Source organism: Grammomys surdaster, unplaced genomic scaffold (assembly GCF_004785775.1).
Source record: "Grammomys surdaster isolate TR1022 unplaced genomic scaffold, NIH_TR_1.0 125284, whole genome shotgun sequence".
Taxonomy (NCBI): domain Eukaryota; kingdom Metazoa; phylum Chordata; class Mammalia; order Rodentia; family Muridae; genus Grammomys; species Grammomys surdaster.
In genome coordinates this window covers 979,379-1,000,901 of record NW_021620163.1, presented here as the reverse complement: position 1 = coordinate 1,000,901, position 21,523 = coordinate 979,379, and the positions used below count along the sequence as shown (strand labels likewise).

Genomic DNA, 21,523 nt, shown 5'->3' with positions numbered 1-21,523 from the left:
TGCTTTGTTTTAAACATTAAGAATTGTCTACCCTTTTATTGTATAGCCTATGATTGATATTTGTCTATAAACATTGAAGATTAAGAAGATTCTGTTAAATCAGAAGACAGGTCTAAAATGTTAAAAATTTAACAAGTTACACTTTTTACAACGGTATGTGGCTTTCAAAGATGACAAATGTACTCTCAGACTATCAGATATTGTTCATTATGATAAAAATCATAACAGTCTACTTACAGAGTAATGTGACTGGATTGATTTCTGAGGGAAAAACAACACAGAAAATGAATTGTCATTGATTTCTTTTTCGCTTTTCATGTTTTTTTTAGAGCTAACTAGCTATGCATCTAGCCCACCTTGACATTATCTTTTAAATTTTACATAAAAAGAAGAATGAATAGGGGAAATTGCTCTTCTGTTGATGAATTCATTTTTTCAGGAATTACCAATAATCCTGTTACAAAAGTCGCCCTGTTCACCACATTTCTACTTGTTTATTTCATTACTCTGCTTGCCAATCTTGGAATGATCATCTTAATTAGAATGGACTCACAGCTCCACACACCCATGTACTTTTTTCTCACCCATCTCTCCTTCTGTGACCTCTGCTATTGTACAGCAATTGGACCCAAGATGCTGGTGGATCTCTTAGCTGCAGAGAAATCAATTCCTTTTGTTGGTTGTGCTCTGCAGTTTTTGATATTCTGTGTCTTTGCAGATTCTGAGTGTTTACTGCTAGCAGTAATGGCCTTTGATAGATACCAGGCCATCAGCAACCCGTTACTCTACACAGTGAACATGTCTAGCATGGTGTGTTCCATGCTCATGGTTGGGGTTTACCTGGTAGCAACAACAGATGCTTTGATACATACAACCTTGGCATTCCGTTTATGTTTCTGTGGTTCTAATGAGATCAACCACTTCTTTTGTGATTTACCTCCACTTTACATGCTCTCCTGCTCTGACATACAAGTCAATGAACTGGCCTTATTTACTGTTTTTGGTTTCATTGAACTGAGTACCATATCTGGAGTTCTGATCTCTTATTGCTACATTATTTTATCAGTCCTGAAGATACATTCTGTTGAGGGAAGGTTCAAAGCTTTCTCCACCTGTACTTCCCATCTCGCCACAGTTGCCATTTTCCAGGGAACTATGCTTTTCATGTATTTTCGGCCAAGTACTTCTTATTCTCTGGATCAAGATAAAGTGACTTCATTGTTCTACACTCTTGTGATCCCAATGCTGAACCCTCTCATTTACAGCTTGAGAAACAAGGAAGTGAAAGAGGCCCTGCAAAAACTGAAAATGAAAATGTAGTTCTAAAGAATTATATATCTTGTACATGTCCACTTATTTCTTTTTTCTAGAAAATCATAATGATGATGTAGATGAAAGCTATGATTTGTATTTTAAAACAGTAAAAATGTGTGTTTCTTCTAGCACTTAAGTACAATATTTGCAGTAGGACTCATAATATTTCATGTTTATGTTATATATATATATATTACTAATTCCTAGCAGACATGATTCTAAAAATTTATTCATTACTATAATTTATTATTTTATTTGTATTATAATGTATTATCTATTTGCTTTAGTAGTTTTGATTATGCTATTCAATGAATATTTACTAATTTCAATTTGCCTATTATTAGACTCATGTTTCAAGATATTTTCAAATGCTTTTCATAATAGATTTATCTTGTTGTGGATGGAGCAGAGTTCAATTGAATTTGAAAATTTTATAGTATTAGTTCAAAATAATTCTGATATAATTAAGTTATAGGCCATCATCTAGTGCAGCAGTTCTCAAACTCCTAATGCTTGGACACTTTAACAAAAGTTCTAATTTTTGTTAACCACAACCACAAAGTTATTTTTGTTGCTATTTCTTAACTGTAATTTTTCCACTATTATGAACTATAATCTAAATATTTTTGGAGACAGATGTTTATCAAAGGGGTTCTGACCTGATTGAAAACCACTGATCCAAATGAAGGTACTTAAATTCACTATATATGAGAAAGGTTTTATTTATTGGAGAAGTAAAATTATGAATGTTGGAGATCTGAACACATGAAATCTTGATAACTTGGTAGTGATTGAGGGAAACAGGTCTATGGCATTTGGAAACCAAACAAGCTTTACCTATGTAATGGAAAAACTGCTTTACCATCAATGACACTCAGTGAAAAGTCATTGTATTTTATATAACCTGTGCATGACATAATTTTTGGAATCAGAAAATTTTTATATATAAATAGATACAACTAATTATCTAATCACTATTAACATGTAAAAAAAAGATTGACATTCCTTATATAAAAGCTCTTGAGTGCTTATGAAGTAGTTCTGTATAACTGTACTTGGAGCTTCTATTATTAACTTTGCAAGATTGAACTTCCCTTCACCAACTGTGAATCCCTTCTTTGTGTGTGATTGAACTTACCCTCATTAACTATGTATAAGTTCTTTGAGGAAAGTTTCCCTTTCCTTTCTCTGTACAAGTATCACTGGTTACAGATTCGTCTTTGTTTACTTTGTCCATTAAGGTCTTAAGTAATGTTATTCTCTTATTAGATAAATGTCACCAAAATGCCATATTAAATATATGTCTAAGCATTTTAATCCTGAACTTCAAACTCTAACATTATATTTTGGACAATGAATGTGAAAAAAGTAATAAAATTAGATATTAGATAATATATTTAGTATATATTGGATGTTGGTAAAAATTATTTGAGAACATATTATGAAACTTGCATATAGACAAAAATAGATGAATTTCTTAGGAAAATATTTGAAATTAGTTGATACTAAGGTGTTGAATATACACTTAAAATGTATTAATTTGGCTTTAAGAAAATAGAATTTGCTTGTATATTACTTTTCTTCCTAATTTGTTAAATTTTTCTGATAGTTTGAATACTTTCTTGGGAAAAAACACATTGTATCGGAAAAGTCAAAGTCACAAAACATTGTTAATTTCACACTGATTGGATAAGGTAAATGCCATGGACTGTTTCAGGCTTTCTATATGACAGTTTCAAACATTCTAACATTTTACTATAAAAATAAAACCTCCCCCAACCCTTGCATTTGGAATGTTAATTAACTAATTAATTAATTAATTAAAAATAAAATCTGAGTAGTGCTTCTTATTTTCAGTGTAGAACATTGCATGTGATAACAAGACACCAGAAAGAAAAATAACTAAGAAAGATTCTTTCTTTAGATAAAAAGCTGTAAAATGTGTTCCTCTGTGATGTTTTAGCAACTATCCATAGAATATACAGCTGTATCACTTCTTGGCCTTTGACTAAGAGCAGGTGTAAAATATACAGCTATGACGGTGGCTTGCTTCTTTCTATCTTGAAATTCTAACGCATAAAATGATGGGATTAGGAACTGAAATCCCTGTGACATGATTAACTCATTAGTGTAGAGTCCTTGGAAAATGAGGCTTTCTGTCATAAAACCTAATTGTATCTGTTCCTGGCCTTTCTACTGTTTGAAGGGTGAAACCCCAGTGCCATTGTGTTCTAGGTTCTGCCCCACTTTCTCTTCTATTAGATTCAGCATATCTGGTTTTATGTGCAAATCCTTGATCCACTTGGACTTGAGCTTTGTATAGGGGATAAGAATAGATCAATTTGCGTTCTTCTACATACTGACCGTAAGTTAGATCAGGATCATTTGTTGAAACTGCTGTCTTTTTTTTTTTTTTTTCTTTTTTGCCACTGGATGGTTTTGGCTCCTTTGTCAAAGATCAAGTGACCATAGGTATATGGGTTTATTTCTGGATCTTCAATTCTATTTCATTGTTCTACCTGCCTGTCTCTGTTCTCTGTACCAATACCATGTGATTTTGTCTTTTGTGTGTGTGGTTTTTTTTAAATCACGATTGATCTTTAGTACAACTTGAGGTCAGAAATGATGATTCCACCAGAAGTTCTTTTATTTTTGAGAATAGTTTTTCTATCCTGGATTTTTTATTTTTGTTATTGCAGATGAATTTGAGAATTGCTCTTTCTATCTCTGTGAAGAATTAAGTTGGAGTTTTGATGAGGATTGCATTGAATCTGTAGATTGCTTTTGGTAAAATGGCCATTTTTACTATGTTAATCTGGCAGGTCCATGAACATGGGAGATCTCTCCATTTTCTGACATCCTCTTCTATTTCTACAAAATATCCTCCTGAGTGAGGTAACCCAAACACAAAAGAAAAAAAAATACATGATATATACTCATTGATACATGGATATCACCCCAAAAGCTCAGAATAGGCACAATACAATCCACAAACCATATGGAGATTAAGAAAAAGAAAGGCCAAAAGGTGATTGCTTCAATCCTACATAGAAGGGGGAACAAAATAATCTCAAGAGGTAAAGAGAGGGAGAGAATCTGGGAGGGAGAGAGGAGGGGAGGGAAGAGGGGGGCAAGATCAGGTATTGGAAGGGACAGAAGAGAAGTAGAGAAGGTCAGAAAATAGAATAGAAATATATAACAATGGGGAATGGGGAACTGGGGGAAGCCACTAGAAAGTCCCAGATGCCAGGAAAGTGAGAGGCTCCCAGGACACAGTGAGGATAACTTTTAGCCGAAATATTCAACAAAGCAGAGATAGAACCTGTAAAGACCACTTCTAGTAGATAGGAACAGTCTCCAGTTGATGGATGGGACCACCTACCCATCTCATAATGTCGAACTGAAAATGTTCCTGTCCAAAGGAAAGACAGGACAAAAAAAAGTGTAGCACAGACTGAAGGAAAAGCCATACAGAGATCACCCACCTAAGAATCTATCCCATCTGCATTCACTAAACACCTACACTATTGTTGATGCCAAGAAGTGCTTGCTGACAGGAGCCTGGTATGACTACTTCCTAAGAGTTTCTGTCTGCTGAACTGCAGACATCTACTTTTTGACAGTGAGAACTATTTTATTTTTCAATATAAGTTAACTAGTATTTCTTACTTTGTATGCACAATTCTAAATGTTAAATCAACAACATAGCAGAAGGCATTATTTGAAATATATTTAAATGTACACTTAACACTTGCAAATTTCTATGCAATGTCTTTCTATTGCAGCATTTAAATACTAACTTGAGCTTAGGGTGACCTGTATTTTTAAGTGAAATTGCTGTGAAATAAATAAGCTACAAAAATTATCAACCCCAAATTCCATAAACTGATCATGTTTTATCCATATTTCTGGATTCAAGCCTTTGAAATTATATTTTGTGGAACTATTTTATCACTTAAATACAAGCTAAAGAAATAAACTTGTACATACATCAAAGTTCATGTGTTCTTAAGATACTTTCATGCACTTCTCTCCTCTCCTCAAGTGTTTTTTTCTTCCATATCTACCAGTGATTAGCTATGAGTATTATCCTAACAAAATACTACCAGAGATTATGTAGGAACAGCTAATGATGGAACTGTCTTTCTGTATTTTAAATCTTCCTTCATCTTTGATTCTGGAATAAATAAAGAATAAAATTAAATGGCCTGTTTGGTCACACAAAATAAAAGTCTGCTTCAAATTTCTTTTATATGAAACAAGGTAAAATACACATTAATTATGTATGTATTGATTCTGTCTCTCTGAATTATAATTTACTGCCTGGAGGACCCATTGAGTAATTAAGAAAGTTGGAAAATATGCTGGTTTTCGTTTGTACCAAGAGATTATAGTATCCATCTCTCCTTTTTTTTTAAAACCTGGAATAGGTATGCTAATTAAGTTAGTTAACAAAAGTAAATTAATAAAATAACAACCTTTACTAAACTTGTTACCATATTCTCAGAGGGTGATTCACAACCAGGAATATAATTAAACATTGATGAAAAACACAGAGGAGTGAAGGCAGAATCTTTTCATATTGAAATCCCAACAGTCACTGTGTGAAAATAAAATGTCATCTATATAAATTCTCATACCACTGGTAAGCACAGAACCATCACAGGTAGGTCTCCTAATGAGTATATTTACATGATACAGGAAAATTACAGATACCTTCATTTCAAAAAAGAAATCATTATTAAATAATGTAGAATTTGATTTCGTGCAGGTATACCAGTTAAATGTGATTCTTAACCTAATGTCCAAGGATAGTTTCTTTTAAAAATTGTAAGAATTTGTATGACATCATTTTTTGTACACTCCATAGTAGCTTTACCTATTATTCTTTTCACTAGGATTCATAGGCCTTTTTTTTCCTTTTAAAAAGCACTTTAAATTTTAGTATATGTAACTTTTAATTTTATTTATTTAATACAATGATAGTTAAAAAATATTAATGTATTTTAATTCAGAACTCATGGATAATATATTACATTTAACTCTAGAAAAAGTGTTCAATCATCAACAAATTCTAATTTCTAAACAACAAATATGGAGATAGATAATCACTAATATCCACATGTAAATAAATAATGTAAAAAATTGAACCCTATATATCCCAGAAATAATCCTAATGTCTACCCATCATCATTTTATTTTTAAACAAGTATACTGTGTATACTTGTTTGCTGTTCTGGTTCTTACTTTGTATATGTATATGCATATATAATCTTGTTGTGGTGCTTAAATGTTCACGAGTGCATATAGATGTTTGTATAGGGTAGAATTTGGCATCTCCTGTTGCCTAGTAAAGTTTCTGGCTGAACACAGAGCTCAGTATTTCCTTTACAGTACTTGGCCTTTTTGATTCAGGGGATCCCCTTTAGTGCCACAATTACATGCTGAAAAGCAGACATACCTGACATTACATGGGCACTAGGCTAGCTCTAGTCCTTACAATTCTGTGTCAAGTATTTCACCCTCTGTTCTAGATTTCTAGATCCTCTTCTAAATTTTAATAATATATCATTTTACTTTTGGGAGATTCATATTTCACCATTAGATGAAGTTAATGATAAGATTATAAAATTCCTGACAAAACATTGACACTCAGTGATGGGTATACTTAAAATTCATTTGAATTTTGAGTAAAACTTTGACACTAAACATTGTCAGAATAATTGTTATTCATTAATCTATGTATAATATCAGCAATAGTGCTTAAATTATTTGTTTATTAAGGCAATAATCTGATTTTTTGTTCAAAAATGAATTCTTTTTTATTCTTGATCTTCTGGATTAAGTTGGCATTGATTTCATATCTTTTGAATCTGGACCTAGAGTTTGATTCAATCAGAATTAATAATAATGATAATAGATAACTGGTTAGGTTAAGATAAAATATTTGCTGAACTGTATGATTTATAGACACAATGTGGGTCAACTATATTAGACACATTTGATAAGAATTCTTCTTTTAATTAGACTGTAATGGCTGGTTTTGACTGTAAATAACTCTAATAAATATTGTTGATGTGCATAACAATATTCAAACATGTAAAAAATATCTAATCAGTCATTATCTTGATCATTTAGAAGCAGTTTATAAAACAAAGAAGAATGGAGGTTGGGAATTGTTCAGCCACTGAGTTCTTTTTCTTGGGAATAACCAATAATCCTGTGATCAAGGTTATTTTATTTACCACTCTTCTAATTGTTTATATCATTATTCTTATTGAAAATCTTGGAATGATCATTTTGATCAGGATGGATCATCAGCTTCACATCCCAATGTACTTTTTCCTCAGCCACCTCTCTTTCTCTGATGTGTGCTACTCCACTGCAGTTGGACCAAAGATGTTATTGGACCTGCTTCCCAAGAGCAGCAATTCAATTACGTTTCTTGGCTGTGTTCTTCAGTTCTTCATCTTCTGCATCTTTACAGATGTGGAATGTATGCTGCTAGCAATGATGGCATTTGATTGTTACAAGGCAATCAGCAACCCCTTGCTATATGCAATAGATATGTCCAGCAAGGTGTGTTATCAACTTCTGGCTGTAGTTTACATAGTTGCTATTGTAGATGCTGTGATACACACAACATTGACATTTCGCTTGTGTTTCTGTGGGTCCAATGAAATCAACCATTTCTTCTGTGATTTACCGCCACTTTACATGCTCTCTTGCTCTGACATACAAGTCAATGAACTGGCCTTATTTACTGTTTTTGGTTTCATTGAACTGAGCACCATCTCAGGAGTGCTTGTTTCTTATTGCTATATCATTTTATCAGTCCTGAAGATCCGTTCTGCTGAGGGGAGGTTTAAAGCTTTCTCTACTTGTACCTCTCATTTAACTGCAGTTGCAATTTTCCAGGGAACTATGCTTTTCATGTATTTTCGGCCAAGTTCTTCTTATTCTCTAGATCAAGACAAAATGACCTCACTATTTTACACCTTGGTGATCCCCACGTTGAACCCTCTGATTTATAGCCTAAGAAACAAGGATGTGAAAGAGGCACTGCAAAAACTGAAAACAAAAACTTGGTTCTAACCAATTATATCACATGTACATATCCACTTATTTAAAATTATTTTTTCTGAAAAAATATAGTAATGACACAGAAAAATAACTTTGATTTTAGTTTAAGAAATTTCTTTGTGCTAATATGCTACTGAAATCAGGTGTCACATATTTTCAAATGTATATTTTTTTATATAACTCATATTAATGTGGCTTTCTTAACTATTATTTTTCTAATTATTTCTATGATATCAATTGCATTAAATTATTGTTTCACTTTGTGTTTATAATACAAAGTTTAGGAAACATCTATTGACATTTCTTTTTGCATATTTTATACCTTATATTTTATAGTAAATCCAATGTTTTATTTCTTGTTAAATTTCAAATACTTCTGGAAATTATACCCTGAAAATACACACTCAATGTTTTTATAATTAGCCTTATGTTCTAAAATAAATGAAGTCTATACTATTATTTAATATGTATGCTTAAAAATAATGTGCAAGAATAAGGTGTAGTTGGTTTGAGACACAAGTTCCAGAATTAAACTGATACATGATGAGATGGAGGAATTAAATATTTACATGTACCAGTCTAGGGATCAAAGGCAGATAGGCATTGAGATAACAAAAAATACCATGTCATTTTACAACCAATAAAGTCCTACCAAAGTAGGCTGCAGAGTTCTATCGGTCGATCTATCTGTCTATCTATCTATCTATCTATCTATCTATCTATCATCTATATATAATACATATTATACATATTTATATATTCAAGATTAATAAATGTCACTTATGTGTATATTTTCATGGCTGACCATTTGTCCCTAGACTACTAATTGCCATGTTTTTCCTTGGGGAAGACTATTTTTTACACTCTCAATATCCCTTAATTCTATGAGTTTTCTTATTTGTTCGTATGCTTCTTTGTTTGGTGTAGGCAGTGTAGTATTTAGGCCACATTCACTTTAGCATGCCTAGTTTTATTGTTTTTGTTCAATTTATGTTTAGGCAGTGTTGTAGGTAAAACCTTATGGGCATAGTCATACTATACCCATACAACTAAGCATATAACGACAATTAATGAAAATGGGTCCTCAAATGTGAAAGAATTCTAGTGATAGTAGTTGGGTGGTTTTGGAGGAAGGAGTGGAATAAAGAAAATTATGTGATTATTGTGGGAAAAATTAGAGGGCCGCAGCGGTGGGGTTCCGGGGAGGCTTCCACGCTGTGACTGGTCCCACATGCAGGAGGAAGGTCTAATGTTCCAGCAGCCTGGAGGTTTTGGCTGTGGCATGCCCCAATGACACAAGGAAGTCCTTGGTTCCAAAAGGGTTTATTGTCATGGCAGATGGTAGATGAATCTGGAAGTACACCCCCTAAAACTCAGGCCAGTCCCGAGTTAAATAGGGAAGGAGAAAGGGGGAGGATTGGGGGAGGATCTGGGAGGATCTGGGGAGGATCTGGGGAGGCATACTTAATTTACTCTGCCCTCTGGCCTTCATTAGCATGTAAATACCTAAAGCCTGAGGTCTCTAGTCACACCCTCTACCTGTGCACTTTGGCAGGGGCTGTAATGGCTGGCCTACATGACTGAGTTTTATGGAGACTGGACTGCTTTTCAGGACCCTGGGTTCTTGGGGCATGCTGAACCCTGCCGGTTCTCACGCAGAGTCTCGGGGTTCTAGGCGACTGCCCAATCATGACCCAGAATACTCTTCCGCAGTCCCACAGATTATAATATGAAAAATAAAAGAAGTAATTATCTTGCTAATTTCATAGAATTCTGAACTGATTTGTATTAAACTATTTTAAGAAATATATCAAGGGTTAAACACAACTCTGGCATAGTGACTCTATATGATGAAATTTCTGCCCATCAACTACACCATGATTTCTTCCAGGAAGCTTTGCTTTCTTCCATTCACATATTTATATTTAGTTAAATATTAGTATCTATTGCTTGCAATGACCTCCTTAAAGTAATATGTAATGTTTTCTTTCTTGACTAAGTATATCTAACATTTCAATATAAATATTTTTATCAGTCCAGTGATTTAACAAACTAATATAATATGTTGGACACAAAAGGTGAAAATAAGAAGACATAAAAGAACAATAAGATGCTAGATAATGCAACATTACTTGAGAGTATACTAGATGTTGGTAAAATTAAACAAAACTATGTTTCACACGCATTCACACACAGACACACAGACACACACATGCAAACCACATACAAAAAAATCTCTTTTTAAATGCTTATAAGATTATTACATTTTCCTTAAGCACATGACCTATCTAGTCTAAGATACTTGACTACTTTGATAATCTAGTCTAAGATAAGCTACTTTGGCATTGCCAGGTATAGGTTCTCTTGTATGAAATTCTAAAAGAATTAATAAAAAATTCTATAAATTCCCCATCCTCATGTGTCACTCATCCCTTTGAATCAGAAAATGTTAAAAGAGAAAATATAAAAAATAAAAATTTCCACTAATTTCATTTCAAGAAAATCTGAAAATGTAGAATCCCAATGTAGCAGAAATTCAAGGGACAAATTATACAGATTTCAATATATTGCTCACATTCTTTTAACAAAAATTCCAGGAGGGGCTTTGGGTAGAAGTCAATGGGTAAAGGGCTTGCTGTACAACTGAGGACCCAATGTTGGATCCCTAGGACCCACAAAATATAAACAACAACAACAACAAAAAAAAAAACCCTGAGAGTATATAAAATGTCTGTGATTACTTACTTAATAAATACACACATCAAAGGTGATTTTCCATCTTTTAAATGTTTTATTCTTTGACAATTTCATAACAGCTTATAGTTATAATGTACTTTGATCATTCTCATCTTTCACTGCCTTCTGTTCTCTTATGAATAAATTATTTTTCCTCACAAAATTCACACACATTTAATGCACTTTGATTGTGATTTGCTGACTTTAATTAGGGCTTTGTGAATGATATATTGTGGGAGTTTATTGTGCAAGTAATGACTTGTGAGATCCAGAACACTTTACAACACATTTTTCTATTCTGTTTCTCATACTTTTTTTTTCTGTGATATTTCCTCAAACTTAGAACTTAGTTTAGGACTATTTATTAACTAGTCGTCTTTTCTCATTTCTTTGTCACCAACTGTACACATAGGTTCTCCTACCAAGACTGTTAGTGATATAAATCCACTTCTATAATCATAAATATTTAGAAGGCAGTTCAACAGCATGTCCATTTACAATATGAGAGTAGTTAATTTCCTAGGACCTAGGATCTCCCTAGCTATTTCAGGTTTGTTTTGTTTTGTTTTGTTGTGTTTTGTTTTGTTTTGTTCTTAAGATTTACACTAGATACGGGATGGGGTCCCTGACAAATCAGAAAGCATTTGGTTACCCATACCATTGATGATTCTGTTCCCTCAATCAGAATGGCATGTCTGACAAGTTGGTATTGTAACTAGCAGGCATAACAATAGGACAAGACCGTTGCTGACTTTTCTCCCTCAGAAGATTGAATAGTACCTTCAAGTATTATGAAGGTGGTACATTAGGAAAGATGCTTCCAGCTGAGTTTTACCCTCACTTACGGATCTATATCCTTGAAACTTATGCTATTTTCAGCAGTAGAATTTTACTATCTTGTTAATAATAGAAATCACATGTTTTAGAGTCTGTTGTTCTTCCTGATTTAAAAAAACAATCTCATGGGGTATGAGATATATCCCATAATTATTATTGAAATATTTCTTTTTAATAATCTATTTCTTCTAAGAATAGCATTTTCCCCTCCATGCAGAGAGTTTTCATTCAAATAATTTTTAAAGATAGATTCTTAAATGATACTATAAAATAGTCAGTCTTGTGGGTCTTTATTGTTGCCATTCATTTTAAAGATCATGGATCATGAATCACCTTTGCATATGATTGAGACTTACCTTTTCAATTTTTCCCTATATAAATTATCTAATGGCTTAATCCTAGTGTTTTTCTCTTGACAAAATATGGAAATAGATGCACATTTGATAGAGCATATTAGATAGAAAGGTATTTATTAACAATACATTAAATAAGAATCTTACACCAATCAAAGAGCATACACAAGCTGGACATAGCTCCAGACACATATGAAGTAGAAAGCTGCCTTGTTGGGCCTCTGGGAGAGGATGTGCCTAATACTGCACTATGGTCAGGGGATACCCAATGGGTATGGCCCACCTAACCCACCCTCTCAGAGGCCATGTGGTAGTGGGAGAGGGAGGGGGAGGGGGAGGGGGAAGGAAAAGGGACTCTGTGAGAGGGTGAAAAAGAGGGGGCAGCATTTGGAATGTTAATTAATTAATAGAATATAGAGATGAGGCAAATACCATACAATGTTTAAGGATATAGTCTGATATAACTGTATAAATGCATGAGGGCTGCTCCAGAAGTGGAAAACAGAATTACCCTATGGCCCAAAAATCTTAACACTGACTGTGCTCTAAAAGAAATGAACTTAGTATCTACAAGGGCTATTTGCACCACCATAGTCCGTTGCAACAATATTGACTGCAACCAAATTTGGAGTCAACCTTTGTCCATCTATTATAGAGGAACAAATAGAGAAAATCATACATCTACATGACTAGAAGAATGTAATGTTTGACTTCCTCTTCTGTGGGGGCCTCATCTCACAGATACTACTAGGCACCGTATTGAACACTACACATCAATTCTGAGCTAGTAGACTTACCACTGTCACTTTCACCTGAAAAGTGGGTCTACATTAAAGGAGTGGCACATCTCTTCCCTTTCTGCCTTGCACTCAGAGACTCTAGCTTCATCTCTTGATGTAAACATTATCCCTCAAAAGGTGTAAAAAGAGGTACCCTCATCTGCCACATGATGTTGAGGCCTGAACTCTCCCACCATGTCATTCTCCCTCTGTCTGTCCATAGAATTAATAACAGTTATAATAAATTCCATAGTCTTCAATACTCTAACATATCTTTCTCTTAAACCATTTATGTGCTTCCACCATCTAACAATGACATATTACTTTGCGTTGCATAAACAAGGAAAAAGTTTTTTCCATTTATAACAACATAGATGAAACAAGAAGATAATATGTTAAGTGAAATAAGCTATACACATGCACACAAGCATATGCATACACACACATGCATGCACACACCCAAAGACAAGTACAATATGATCTCTCCTTTATATGAAATATGAAGACAAAGAACTCAAAAACAGAAAGTCTGACATAGTCATCATGGCCAGGATTATTGGCTGAAGGATTTAATTTTTAATTAAAAAGAATCAAATTCAAGAGCTCTATGGGGACTATAGTCAGTATTATAGTGATGTATTCTTGAAATAGATAAGAGATAAGTTTTAAGGATTCTCACAACCAATAACAAGTAAGTAGGGAGATGCATATGTAGGTCAGCTTTAATTAGTCTCCTCACAATTTTACATATATAAAACATCATATTTTACAAAATATACTATGTAATCATTATATGCCTGTGCAAAGTAATTAATTTTATACAAATAATCAAAATATATCTACATACATTATCAGTACCATTGAAATCCACTGGTCTAACTTGAAAAGGCTATATAAATAAGTAAAATAGGCTCAATGAATGCTATAAACACATTAAAATCGAACTACAGCTTGCTTGCCTAAACTCAGTTTCACTTGCTCAGCTTCCCCTACGTCCGTCTGAAAAGTAGAGTTCAAATGGGTTTCCCTGACAGAGATAACATTTATTCTACTGCTTGTTATACTTTCATATACTCGTTGCCTTATGAGCAAGGTAGGGACAGGAATAAAACAAATTCCTTAGAATATTGCACACTATATGTCATATTTTTTGCTGCCTCTAACTAAGAGCAATTTTGGCTTAATTAATCTGAAGAGACATAGGTTGTATGTGCTTCCAGACAAACTTCACCTGAATCCAACTGTTAGAATACATTGTAACTCTAAAGTGAAGTGTTATTTCCCACCAAAGAAAATAGAATTATTCATGTTTTTCCAAAAGAAGAAAAGAAAAAGAATCTTAAAAATACTGCATATCAGCTGGGCAGTGGTTTTCACATACCTTTAATCCCAGCACTTGGGAGGCAGAATTAGGGGGATTTTTAAGTTTAATGCAAGCCATGTTTTAAAAGAATGAACAAAAGAAAGAAAGAAAGAAAGAAAGAAAGAAAGAAAGAAAGAAAGAAAGAAAGAGGAGAAAAGGAAGGAAGGAAGGAAGGAAGGAAGGAAGGAAGGAAGGAAGGAAGGAAGAAAGGAAGAAAGGAAGAAAGGAAGAAAGGAAGAAAGGAAGGGAAGGAAAGAAAAGAAAACATACTGGTTGCCTAAGCTTTCTAGAAGTCCATGTGAAATCCTCTGGTATGGTAGAACTACAATATACTAGTGTACTTTCATGATAAAGTAATTCTGAAGGAATTTTACTTTAAACAAGATGCTCTTTGAATTTTAATATAAGTAATGTTTTTGAATCCATCCCTATCCCTCTCTATTTGCAGTGTGACTGACAAGCCTGTTAATTCATGAATTATAATTAATATCTTCATAATTTGAAACCCTAACTCACAAAAATCTTATAGTGTAAGGTAATGTCCTTGATACATAGTTCTTTCATAATAAAGAAGCACCAGCAATTGGTTCTTTCTCCATATAGGACAGGAAAACTATAATCTCTATAAATCAGAGAGTTTGAGTCTACCAGTTTTTGAAGAAGCACATTCTGCGTTACAAACATCCCACTTTTGGATATTGAGATAAATTTTTCTCTGAATAAACTGTCAGAGTATACACTTTGTATTAACCTCTCATACCAAGTCAACCAACATGTCAGCGAGCCTCATATGGAACATTTCATAACATAAGCAAACTAGGATAGGACTGAACTACCTATAATTAAATATGCCAATTTCTATACGTTTCATTGTCTTTTTCTCCTATAGCAATTAAAGACTATTTTAGCATCATAGGAATTTGTATTTTTAGGTGAAGTGGGTTTCAACTAAGTAAAAAGAAATTAACATAGAAGATTATGAACAAAATTATTATAAACTGATCTGATTGTAAGTGTTAACTCCATGAATATATGAAATTGTAACTGCATTGCATAGAGTTATTTGAATTTTTTATTACTGAAATAGAAGCATGGGAAAATGTCTTGACTTGAGTATATATCAAAATTCTTCTTTAAACTTGAACCTGTGAATGCAATCCTCATCAATTCTCTAAGTATCTCTAAATTACACTATGTTGTGTTTACCAGTGCCCAATGGCAAGCATTATCTGAATGTTGTAGCACTGATGACTGTGTTGATATTGTTAAGATATAATTATCTGTAAATACATTGAACTGAGTACCTGTCCTTGCTACTGAAATACCTAAATAAAAGACTGAGTTGGCATATTGTTTGGCTACAAATAATACATGTGTACTTCATTATCTTAATATGAAAGTTGGATTTAATGTAGTTTATATACTGTACTTTATACCTATGTATTATTTATTATTATAATACTCAAAAATTATAGTATTGATAATTTTCAAAACATGTACATTTCTGTTTTTACTCAAAATAACTGTGCTGTTTTGTAACCTTTATTTGTCCTGAAGTAGGGATATCAATAATGCTATTCTAATTAAGCCATACAGTACATATAAAAACATAATTTCAACTTTTGTTGAAGTTGCTACATTGTCCCATGGGAAAAGAATCATCAAGTAATCTAATTAACTACTGATGAAGAAAAGAGTATATCAAAGGTAGAAGTTTATCATACTTAAGTCCCAGTCATCTCAGAGTGAAAATAAAATGTCATCCATATAGTTTCATGTGACACTGATGAGAATAGAAAGATTCATCACAGGTATGTTAGTTTCTTCTTTCCTTCCTTCCTTCCTTCCTTCCTTCCTTCCTTCCTTCCTTCCTTCCTTTTTTTTCTATATTATTTATTTAGTAATAATTTTTGTATGTTTAAATAATGTATCTTTCTTTGAGAAATGGAAGAATTGTTATTGTTTAATATGTAAGTAAACAATTCATCCAGTTAAACATAAATTATAATGAGCAAAAACATTTTCCTGCTAATAATATGTGAGATTTAATTACTTCACTTGTTATTCTTATAAACAATTTAAAGAGAATTTATTTATTCATATTTTCATATCAAAAGCCATCAGTAAATCATTACATTTCAGATTACTATACAGTAATGATGTGCATGTAAATTTATGTTTTAGCAAATGATAATACAATTAGTATCCAAATAATCATAGGTATAGTAATTATAGTATGTATGGAATGAATACTGTATTTAAGTTTAGAATAATTAAGAATCAGATTTCCATCCACATTTCAATATTTGCATGTAAAAAGCAGATATAGGAGTCCCATGGCATTCATACAGGCACATATGAGTACAAATATAAAAAGAGGGCTAGACAGCTGTAATCTCAGAAAGTGTCATTACATATTTCCATTCATATTTAACAACAGTTGGAAACTGAGAACAAATGAGAAGCCACTGTACTTAGTAGAATTGCTGTTCTATTTTGCTGTATCTCATGTCTTCTCACTTTCCATATGTTCTCTCAGTTATTATTTGAAATCTGGTAAATTTAACAAAGGGCCTATAAAAATTCTGACAAAGGAGTGAATGCACTTGTTAGAAAATTCCTTCAAATATATTTTATCATTAAAATAATGTCTTGGCAAAAATATCACCAGAATAATTTCAATTCATTAATTTATATGCAGTCACATTAATAGTGTTAGATTTATATTATGTTTCTAAAGGTAAAAAATAGGATTTTTTAATAAAAAAATGGATTCTGTTGAATATATCTTCTGATTTTCTGCTCTTTATTTTTTGTATCACTTTGAACCTGGATCAATATTTAATTTATTCAATATAGTCCCTAAGGGTAGGTAAGATTTGTCAAAATAAATCATAATTAACTATGTACAATTTAAAAACAAATATTAACAATTTACATTAAACATTTTATAATAATGTCCCTTTGAAAGGAATATTTTTCTGTGCTGTTTCCCAAAGACTAATAGTTTATAGGAAAAAATATAACTATATATCATGACAATATTTTGGACATACAAGAAAGCAATCTCTAACTTATCCTCCTTTGGATTATTTGGATGCAGTTTATAAAACAAAGAAGAATGGAGGTTGGGAATTGTTCAGCCACTGAGTTCCTTCTCTTGGGAATTACCAATAACCCTGTGATCAAGGTGATTTTATTTACCACATTTCTAATTGTTTATCTCATTATTCTTATTGAAAATCTTGGAATGATCATTTTGATAAGGATGAATCCCCAGCTTCACACTCCAATGTACTTTTTCCTCAGCCACCTTTCTTTCTCTGACATCTGTTATTCTACTGCAGTTGGGCCCAAGATGCTGGTGGGCCTTATGACCAAGAGCAATTCAATTCCATTTATTGGTTGTGCTGTACAGTTCTTTATCTTCTGTATTTTTACAGATACTGAGTGTGTGCTACTGGCAGTGATGGCTTTTGACAGATATAAGGCCATCAGCAACCCATTGCTGTATGCAGCAGATATGTCCAGAGTGGTGTGCTATCAGCTCCTGGCTGTGGTTTATCTGGTTGGAATGGTAGATGCTTTGACACATACAACATTGACATTTCATTTGTGTTTTTGTCAGTCCAATGAAATCAACCATTTCTTCTGTGATGTCCCTCCTCTCCTATTACTATCTTGCTCAGATACAGAGGTCAATGAACTAGTCATATTCACCCTATTTGGGTTTATTGAGCTGAGCACCATCTCAGGAGTCCTGATCTCTTACTGTTACATCATCTCATCAGTCTTGAAGATCCGCTCTGCTGAGGGCAGGTTCAAAGCATTCTCCACCTGTACCTCCCATCTAACTGCTGTTGCAATTTTCCAGGGAACAATGCTCTTCATGTATTTCCGGCCAACTTCTGCTTATTCCCTGGATCAAGACAAAATGACCTCATTATTCTACACTCTTGTGATCCCCATGCTCAACCCACTGATTTACAGCCTCAGGAATAAGGATGTTAAAACAAGCATAAAAAAGTCCCTGAAAAGTAGAATTTCAGTTTAAGTTTATAGTTGTATGTCACATATGCACACATATTTCAATAAAAATACATAAACAGATATTTGTTTCTACAAATCATGTATTATGTATATCTAAGCCTCAAATGGCTGTTTATTATAATGCATATTTTAGAAGCTGCTTAGTAGAAATCATTTGTAGTTTTAAAAACTATTCCACATTTCATTATATTATATATGCATATGAGTGCTTGTACTGTTTTCTTTTCCTTTTTTTTTAATTCTATGAACTTGAAATGCAGAGAAAGGATAGAAAAGATGTTTGTATCTGTACATCTAAGAAAAATAGACTATGACATATGCACCTTTACCTTCAGACCTATACACTAAAAAAGAAATAGTGGAGAATTAAAGATAAAATGATTATCTTCAGAGGAAGAAGCTGGAACCAAACATGCTGGTGTGGCCATATAAATCAAGTAAATGAAGGGATAGAAGAGACGATTCCGAGTTTCCTCCGTTTCCGGGAGTAGAGTGAGTATTTATACAAAACTTCTAATAATTTTGTCTTCTATTCAAAAGGTCTACTTAAATGTCTATGTACTCTTTACTCACTTTTAATTATTTCATGTTGTATTTGTAGAGAAAATAAAGCAGAATGATTTTGAATTTATAGTAAAAATTTGCCTAACTAGGATCAATAATACTGCACTCCATAATTGAAAAAAAGTAAAGATTCTTTTGGCCATCACATAATACAGGAATGATACACATTGTATGTGATGTATGTGACAGTTATGCTGATTTGATAATCATGCAATGTACATCCAGCTCTTCAAATTATATTGCACTTTAAGAATTTGTACAATACAGGATCAACTAAAAATGAAACAATAAAAAATAAAGAAATGAAAAGCAAGGAGCACCAGTGTTGTCAAACCTGCCCTCCTAATATCTCTACTTTGCATCTTTACTCAGCCTGTCAATCTTCTTTGCCTTTCCCAGTTATGATTTAGCATGCACTTCTCTAACAGTCATCTCTGAATGGCACTGCACTCTGTACATTGTTTTATGTATTTTTAAACTTGCTCTCTCAATACAGATTTCCAATATTCCTGTCTCAAAAATAGAAATGATGATGATAATACTATAAATATCACTCTATTACATATATTATGGATAATATATAAAATAGGAAAACATGAAAACATCTAATCTCATTGTGATTATTGAATCAAAAAATGTTTCGAATAAAACTTTGGTGGTACATTGTACTTTGAATATGTACTTTATAGTTTAAGAACATATATGGAGTGGTTATAGTTTGTAAATCAGTGACTATATAGAGAATAAATCTTTATTCCATAAAAATAATTCACCTAGGGCCTCTTTGAACAAGCCATAGGAATATACATGGTTTTAATGTTTTTGCTTGACCTTGTAAGCACATCTTACATTTAGTCAGTATGGACTGAAACAGGAGGATTTTAATAAAAACATATATGGATATTATGCTGAAATATTTATGTCTAAAATTAGGAGGTAATGTAAAAAAGATCTTGATATCTCTAAATTTTAATAGCTAAAGTTTAAAAAATAATCAAGTGGTAATTTGATTTAGAAGATTCATACCCTATACAGGAATTTAATAGAAACCCTGATTGAACATTTCATTTTTTAAATTTTGACAAGAATTGCAATGGAAAGGGATGTCACCAGGCTTTGATCCATGTGCATTGTTCATGTCCATAACCAAGCCATTCTTCCATTCTGTAACTCTCTTCTTTTCATAGACATCAAGGAGAGCAAGTAAGAGAAGGTAAAGCTATGCAAATGTGACAGGGACTCTACAGAAGGTCCACATTATGTGACTGTTTCTATTCTCAATATATTTTCTTCTGCTTTGTCATTGAGAACATGAGGAGTATGTATTTGGAGGTTAAGATTGGACATTTACTTGCAAGAAATAAGCACAGAGGCATATAACTGTTTCATGTTTCATGTATATCCTATAGCGCTAACTGTATAAGTAGAATTCCTGTTTTCGTATTAGAATCAATTGTTTTTGACATCTGGTGATTTGTTCTTTTGTAATTATTCTCTGAACTAGGAATTCAATGTGCCCTAACGGACTGTTATTTAGCCTGCTATTCTTTTTTTATTAGATATTATTTCCCTCTGTTAAAAAGTGTTCCATAGTAATTTATTCATGTGGCCCTTTCCATTTCAATATTTGTTCTCAGTATGTCTATGGGTCCTTGTAACCGCAGGTTCCTTTGTAATGCCCATTCTGCTGCTCCGGTCAGCAGGTCAGGGTCTAGCAAGAGAGAGAGAGGGGACGGAGGGGCGAGAGACACAAAAGATGGATACAAGACAGTCTGGTCAAGTCTCTCTTTATTGAAAGGAAATCTTGGGTATTTACACCCTTTACCACGTGACTTGCTCTTGTGGACAAGCTCAAATGAAGGCACTACATCTCGTGCCTTGTAGCCATGGATACCAAGTGCACTTTGCAGCTGGGGGCACTAAACAGTGTAACAAGATGTTTATCAGAGTGTGGTCAGGTGTTGCGGGCTGTTAAAAACAAGTCTCTTGTCAGGGTATATGGCTCGAGATGGCTGTAAAGATGATAGCCGCTTTTGGCTAAGAGTCAGCTCCCAACAGGTCCTACCATCATGTAATTCTATATTAATCATGGGAAGGATTTAATAATAGAGCTATAATAATGACAAGGAACTTCCTCCTTGAAATATATATATATATATATATATATATATATATATATATAAATGAAGAATGGTTTGACCACAATAGAACTTAGAACGACTTTTAGGGTAGTCTTTTTGTGAACACCATCTCATCATCTGTTCTTCAAATAACACTCAGCCTTTACCACACAAAACACAAAAGTTAAATAACAAGTATAATTAAGGTCGAAATTTTAACAACTCACAGGAGTTCTGTGACTGTTCAAAACAGGAACTAAAATGAAAAGTAATGACAACGTGAATTTTAAGAGTTTATTTTGATGGATAGTTCTATTATCTATA

At 33.1% G+C, this 21,523-nt stretch overlaps 3 protein-coding genes across 3 annotated transcripts; all 3 read left to right on the top strand.

Annotated features, from left to right (window-relative positions):
- The first annotated feature begins 387 nt into the window (after nucleotides 1-387).
- Nucleotides 388-1,320, top strand: LOC114637406 (olfactory receptor 5W2-like). Its single transcript, XM_028785633.1, has one exon. The coding sequence runs from the start codon at nucleotides 394-396 to the stop codon at nucleotides 1,318-1,320; it is 927 nt and encodes a 308-aa protein (XP_028641466.1). The 5' UTR covers nucleotides 388-393.
- A 6,141-nt stretch (nucleotides 1,321-7,461) lies between these two features.
- On the top strand, nucleotides 7,462-8,409 carry LOC114637405 (olfactory receptor 5W2-like). Its single transcript, XM_028785632.1, has one exon. It carries the CDS (start codon nucleotides 7,477-7,479, stop codon nucleotides 8,407-8,409), a length of 933 nt encoding a protein of 310 aa, XP_028641465.1. The 5' UTR covers nucleotides 7,462-7,476.
- Nucleotides 8,410-17,562: 9,153 nt separating this feature from the next.
- Nucleotides 17,563-18,519, top strand: LOC114637399 (olfactory receptor 5W2-like). Its single transcript, XM_028785627.1, has one exon. The coding sequence runs from the start codon at nucleotides 17,563-17,565 to the stop codon at nucleotides 18,517-18,519; it is 957 nt and encodes a 318-aa protein (XP_028641460.1).
- The last annotated feature ends 3,004 nt before the right edge of the window (nucleotides 18,520-21,523 follow it).

Bases quoted from the DNA above. Each gene is read 5' to 3' on its own strand.
- LOC114637406 (XM_028785633.1), top strand. From the start codon at position 394: ATGAATAGGGGAAATTGCTCTTCTGTTGATGAATTCATTTTTTCAGGA.
- LOC114637405 (XM_028785632.1), top strand. From the start codon at position 7,477: ATGGAGGTTGGGAATTGTTCAGCCACTGAGTTCTTTTTCTTGGGAATA.
- LOC114637399 (XM_028785627.1), top strand. From the start codon at position 17,563: ATGCAGTTTATAAAACAAAGAAGAATGGAGGTTGGGAATTGTTCAGCC.